This window comes from Brassica rapa, chromosome A09 (assembly GCF_000309985.2).
Source record: "Brassica rapa cultivar Chiifu-401-42 chromosome A09, CAAS_Brap_v3.01, whole genome shotgun sequence".
NCBI classification, from domain to species: domain Eukaryota; kingdom Viridiplantae; phylum Streptophyta; class Magnoliopsida; order Brassicales; family Brassicaceae; genus Brassica; species Brassica rapa.
Genome location: NC_024803.2, coordinates 14,904,777 through 14,910,893, shown reverse-complemented (window position 1 = coordinate 14,910,893; position 6,117 = coordinate 14,904,777). Strand labels below are relative to the sequence as shown.

The 6,117-nt window shown below is 33.1% G+C and overlaps 2 protein-coding genes across 2 annotated transcripts; one reads left to right on the top strand and one right to left on the bottom strand.

Annotated features, from left to right (window-relative positions):
- The first annotated feature begins 569 nt into the window (after positions 1–569).
- On the top strand, positions 570–3,170 carry LOC103839555 (probable serine/threonine-protein kinase PBL19). Its single transcript, XM_009116058.3, has 4 exons — positions 570–1,496; positions 1,576–1,827; positions 2,080–2,202; positions 2,450–3,170. Exons 1-4 carry the CDS (start codon positions 1,113–1,115, stop codon positions 2,921–2,923), a joined length of 1,233 nt encoding a protein of 410 aa, XP_009114306.1. The 5' UTR covers positions 570–1,112; the 3' UTR covers positions 2,924–3,170.
- Positions 3,171–3,717: 547 nt separating this feature from the next.
- On the bottom strand, positions 3,718–4,892 carry LOC103839556 (FCS-Like Zinc finger 1). Its single transcript, XM_009116059.3, has 2 exons — positions 4,481–4,892; positions 3,718–4,328 (listed from the first exon to the last, which is right to left on the bottom strand). Exons 1-2 carry the CDS (start codon positions 4,813–4,815, stop codon positions 4,130–4,132), a joined length of 534 nt encoding a protein of 177 aa, XP_009114307.1. The 5' UTR covers positions 4,816–4,892; the 3' UTR covers positions 3,718–4,129.
- Between the last annotated feature and the right edge of the window lie 1,225 nt (positions 4,893–6,117).

Genomic DNA, 6,117 nt, shown 5'->3' with positions numbered 1-6,117 from the left:
ACTCTAATTATCATAAGAATGACTAAATCTACTTTTTATACTGTCTTTTTCTACATCCTCATCCTAGGTTCGTTTTCTATTTACCATGTGTACACATAACTATTGTTTTTGCTGCCAATTAAAATAGAAAAAGATCGATATTTTAAGCTTTAAACAAATATTTTGACCGGGCTGGCGGTGAAAGATGTTCAAGGACAAAACGGAATGTGTCATAGGATTTTATCGCAAGTAGATTGTGGCGCTGGCTCATGCGGTGCTCTGTGCCTACAATTATGGAAAGGAACTGGCAAATGCTTTCAGTTAATTGACCAGACTTTTGCATGTCTCTGTAATTTTCCTTGCGGTTCTTGATTTTTTTTTGTTTCATGTTCTATCTAAATTTACCAATGAAGAACAATGATAACGAGAAAAAATAGTTATTTTTATTCTTTTTTCGATGGGAAAAGCAAACACACCAGGCGGAATGGCGTTTATTATAAAAAGTTAAATTATAATTAGTTTATATTTTGTTTTTCCTCTAATCAGAACACAAGTCCCTACTACAGTTACGGCAGAGTCTGAATTGTATGACAAAAGTCTTGCACTGGTCAACGAACTAATCTCTCTCCTCTCTCTTCTTTCACACATACTTTTCTACGTCTATGTCCGTACGACGCGATTTCTTTTTACTTCTTCTTCCTTATCTTTATTTATGAGTAAACACTTTTTTGTCCCTTCCCCATCTCAATGGTTTTCTTGACAGAGAATAGGAGAGCGAGAGAGAGAGAGTCTTCTTACTTACTCTTATGATTTTTCCTTAATTTTCCAGAAAAATCTCTCTTCCTCCTGGTAGTTATATAGATCTGTGTTCATACCTACCTCTTACTCCACAACTCATTACACACACTGTCCCAAACACAGTTTATGTCTCTTTTCAGATTTCATTGTTCATATAATCTAACTTCTCAATTTTAGTTTTCCTATTAGAAGATCCTTTTAAAAGTCTTTTAAGTACATTCTTGGGTTCAAGTACTCTGATCAAAATTAATCATTTTTTTTTTCATTTGTGTGTTTCCACAAACATTCCCTAAAAAAAGTTCCAATCTTTCTGCTCCTTTTCTCTCTCCTAAGACATGAACTGTCTGTTCTTGTTCAAATCAAAGAAACCCAAACCCAGAAACCAACAAAAAGACAAAAGAAAAGGAAAAGAAATAGCACAAAACTCAGCTCCTGAGCTGAGGAACCAGAGCGAAACCTCGTCGTTTAATCTCCAGACACCGAGATCTTTGCCTTCTCCTCGAAGTATCAGAGACTTGTATACAGAGCGAGAAAAGAATCTTAGGGTTTTCACTTACCAAGAACTCAGTGAAGCCACTTATGGGTTTAACAGAAAGCTTAAGATCGGTGAAGGTGGATTCGGTAGTGTTTACAAAGGAAAGATTCCCACCGCAAAAGATTCTGATTCTGATTCTCCACTTGCCGTCGCCATCAAGAAACTCAATCGTCAAGGATTACAGGTCTTCTCTCTGTTCTTTGCTCTGTTTTTAAATGTAAAGTCTGATACTGTTGCTCAAAGGTTTGATCTTTTATTATTAGGGTCACAAGCAATGGCTAGCAGAGGTTCAGTTTCTAGGGGTAGTGAATCATCAGAACGTTGTGAAGCTCTTAGGTTATTGCTCAGAGGATGGGGAGACTGGGATCGAGAGGCTCTTGGTTTACGAGTTCATGTCGAATCGAAGCTTAGAGGATCATCTCTTCACCCGTGGATCACGTATATTACCATGGAAACAAAGGCTTGAGATCATGCTTGGTGCAGCTCAAGGATTGGCTTATCTACATGAAGTTAAGGTAAAATATTTGTAACGAAACAAAACCCATTAGAGGAGAGGAAACCTGGTTTTAAGACAGATCCTTTTGATACTTGTGACTATATAGAAATGTGGACATTGACCATGATTAGTAGATCAGGAATGAGACATTTTGTGAACCGTTGGGAAGAAAATGTGGGGTGGATTCTGAAACATTCAGTGTTTAGTTTCTAAGTTTAATGTGATTTCAGTGGATAGATGATAAGAGTGTGTGGTATATTTGGTTGGTCAGGTGATATACCGAGACTTCAAAACCTCTAATGTGCTCTTAAATGATGAATTTTGTCCGAAATTATCGGACTTTGGGCTTGCAAGAGAAGGACCTCAGGGCGACAATACTCACGTCACAACTGCAGTAAGTATTGAATACTTCTTACCTTCTTGGGTTTAATTGTGTTGTTGGTTTTAGTAGTGTGCATTCGGTTAGGTTTGGTTCTTTTTGGCTTGATTACGTTTTATAACTAGTTAAACCGCTTTCAATAAAGTTAAAATTACATAGACATGTTAGAAAATTTTATATTTTGAAACAACAAAATTTTGTCTAAAACATCATATATTATAACATTCTTTTTTCTTGATTGTTCGCTTCATTTTCTTAATAGAGAGTTGGAACACAAGGCTATGCAGCTCCTGAGTACGTGCAAACAGGCCATCTTCGCTTAAAGAGTGATGTATATAGCTTCGGTGTTGTTCTCTACGAGATCATAACCGGACGCCGAACCATCGAGAGGAACAAGCCAGCAGCTGAACGAAAGCTATTAGATTGGGTGAAAGAGTATCCTGCTGATAGTCAACGCTTCAGCATGATCGTTGACCCTCGGCTACGCAACAATTATCCAATTGTCGCAGCCAGGAGTTTGGCTAAACTGGCTGATCTTTGTTTGAAAAAGAACGATAAAGATCGACCTGCAATGGAGATTGTAGTGGAAAGATTGAAGAAGATTATCGAAGAATCCGATGGTGGAGAGTGTTCAATGGCTGGGAGTAAGGAAAGTACAAGTCAGGTAAGAAGCAAGAGTCGAGTCGCTGGACCTGTGAAGGGGAGTTTGAGAGGAGGAGTTAGTGTTAGAGGATAAGTTTTGAGTTTAGAAGACTTTTTTGTGCAGGTTTAGTATATATAAATAAAGTGTTATGGTTTATGTATTACTGTGGGATGAGTAGAAGAAAAAAAATCAGTAGCTAATTATGTGTTTATAAATGAGATTTAATACAGCGAATGGCAGAGAAGGGTGTGTGTTTTTTTGCTGTTGATGGTCTATGCGAATGCGATAGACTGTAGACACGACAATTCGACGATTAACGTTTTGAAATTCGTTGTTCAAATGTGTTGCACGTACTGTATATAACGAGTAACGATCAAACATAACTTATTGCTGAAATGTGAATTTCTGTGAATCCTCTCAGTGTCGTCAAGTCAACTCTTCATGGCAGCAAAAAGTTCAGCAAATAGTTTTTGGTTCTAAACCAATCGATACATTTTTTAAATTAATTCGGTTATCTTCAGTTTGGTTTGGCAATCAATTAGTTCAGCTTTTTTTTTTTTAAACTGAACCGATTTATACCAATATTTTCTAACTGAACAAATTGAAAATAATCAAAATTATCTGAATATAATACTGAAACAAAACCAAAATTAACTAAAAAATCGAAAACTTCGATTCAATTCGATAACAAAATTGTAAAGTCAAATTAAATTGAAATTGAACCTTAATTGATTTCAGTTTAATTCAGTAGCTTTTTTTAATTTCTAATTTAACCGAAAATGTGATTCAACTAAACATAAATTACTGAATCAGATGGCCTACTAGCAGCCACCGAACAAGAAAAATGACTAAGCTTAGTTTTGTCAAAAAAACATAAAATTACATAAGTTGTCATAGCTTTCTTGTATATACTCTCAAGGTTGAACATGTACTTTATATTACATGTATTTTTTTCTTTTCTTACAAAAGAAACAAGAAAATTTAATCAAGGCATGCCATGGACGTTAATTCATTCATACAGGCATTTACAATTTCTCTCTTCTCATGCTCCCAACACATTTCTTAGGTTAAAAAAGAAAGAAAAAAGGAGTTAAAACTTAAAAGGATCTTTAGCTTTCTCCTTTCCCTGAAAACTTCAAGCAAAAGTGAACTGATCTTTTAGATTTAAAAAAAAGATCAAAAGAAGATCCAAAGACCAGCTTCCAAACAACGTTAAGACACATTCTCACTTCTTTTGTTTCTTCAACCTAATTATTTATATTTATTATAGTTCCCAAACTCATCATCAGATTCGGAACTTCAAGCAGCAGCAACAGGACCGTTGTGAATAATAGCAGCATAGCCACCAGATCTAGTCGGAGAAGAAGAAGAGCTTCTTTGTTCTTTTCTCCTCATTGCTGATTTCACTGAATAAGACAGATTCTTTTTCTTCTCTTCTTCTTCATCTCTCTCTATCTGTTCTTGTCTACACTCTTCACTACAAAACGGTGTGTCTCCTCTGCAATTACACAAATAAAATATCAAAACTTCGATTCAGATTTAAAAATTGAAAAAATGGGTATTCAAAAAATCATTCTTTTTCTGTTATTTTTTTAAATATAATTAAGAGGAAAATGAAACCAGATCTGATGTAAAAGATCTAAAATTTACCTGTACATGTAGATATCTCTGTTATGAAGTGGCTTCTTACAGAGGAAACACGAATCCAAGTAATGAGGCTGTTGATTGTCTAATCTGAAATCATGGAATCGTCGGGAAACGACAGATCTCGGAGAGGAAACAGAGTATTGATGGTAATAATAACCATGAGTGTAGGTATTATTGTGACAAAAGTTCGTGTTCCTGAGACTAGAGTAAGAAAGAGGACGTGAAACGACACCGCTTTGTGTGTTTCCACCAGAAAACCCAGCTTCCATCTCCGATAAGGAAGAAGCCAGATCATCATCTTCTTCGATGAAACAAGGTTTTCTCGCTGAAACATCCATGTTTCTGGTTTAGAGAGAGAGATAGAGAGAGGCTATGTGGGTTGGTTGAGGATTTTATGAGGAAAGTGTGAGTGCGAGAGGTTTTATAGGAAAAGATATTTTGTTTTCTTTTGGGGTTTAAGAGAGAGGAAGTAAGAAACAAGGGGCGAAATTTGAGAGAGAATCTATTGGCTTTGTTGTAACCAGAAACCTTTCTTTACTTCTTTCGAAAGTATAGAAAAAATCGAAAACCACTTTTGTTATTTTCTAGAAATGCTTTATTGGCACATAAGGAATAATATTTGGGGCGTTAGAAAATAATTTACTCGTGACTTATTATTCATCCTGCTGCAGTTTCAGAGGAACTATTGAGAGAGCTTAGTAAAATTGGTAAAATACTTTTTCCACTCGGACAACATTATTAAAGCAAATCTCACTTTTTTAACTTTTCAGTGAAATCATACAGGAAAAATATAACTTATACCGGCTTTTAACTGCATATCTATAGCTAAATTACATAACATATTTTGGTGATTAAAATCGTAAGTAAACACTCTCTCCCCTTAATTTTGATTGTCGTTGTACAATAAAATTTTTGTTTTAAAATAAGTACTGTTTTAAAATTTAATATAAAATTTATTAACAATATTCTCTGATTTATTTTTCTATCGGTTAAAATATGGTTAGATGTATAGATAATAATAGTGATGATTAGTTCGACTGTGACTGTAAAAAATTAGCTATAAAAATTTAACTGTAGAGTTGTTACTGTAAAATATTTTTGCAGAAACTCTAGCAGTAGTTTAATTTGTTGTAGCTATAAGTTATATAAGTTGTATATATTTTAAAATAAAATATGTAAAATATATGATGTATATATAAAATAAATAATTTTATCAATTAAAATAATTTATATTGACAGTTTTTATAAATGATCAAAGTTTACTGTTATTTTAAATGTATGCAAATAGTATTTGTGTTATTTAGAATATTTCAATAATTTTAAAAACATCCAAAACTAAATTAAAATATTTATAGATTTTTTATTATGTTTATCTAATTGATTTGATATTTTTTAAAAATCGTAATTTAAAAGCTTTTTAAAACTAAAAATATTCAAATAATTTTTATTAATTTTCTAAAAAAATGAATTTTTAAAAGAACAAGTAAAATTGTAAAAATCATAATACTCAAAATGAAAAAAAAAACAAACCTTAAGAAATTTGTATTTTTTAAAAATTCAAGTAACAACAAATTTTAAATTCAAGTATCAACAAATTTTAAATTCAAAGTAATTATTATAAGTTTTAAATTCAAGTAATT

What these genes read in the sequence shown, in the direction of transcription:
- LOC103839555 (XM_009116058.3), top strand. Translation starts at nt 1,113, where the DNA reads ATGAACTGTCTGTTCTTGTTCAAATCAAAGAAACCCAAACCCAGAAAC. An exon ending in CTTATCTACATGAAGTTAAG is followed by an intron (nt 1,828 to 2,079) that starts GTAAAATATTTG and finishes TTGGTTGGTCAG; the next exon opens with GTGATATACCGAGACTTCAA. An exon ending in ATACTCACGTCACAACTGCA is followed by an intron (nt 2,203 to 2,449) that starts GTAAGTATTGAA and finishes TTTTCTTAATAG; the next exon opens with AGAGTTGGAACACAAGGCTA.
- LOC103839556 (XM_009116059.3), bottom strand. Translation starts at nt 4,815, where the DNA reads ATGGATGTTTCAGCGAGAAAACCTTGTTTCATCGAAGAAGATGATGAT. An exon ending in AGAGATATCTACATGTACAG is followed by an intron (nt 4,329 to 4,480) that starts GTAAATTTTAGA and finishes GTGTAATTGCAG; the next exon opens with AGGAGACACACCGTTTTGTA.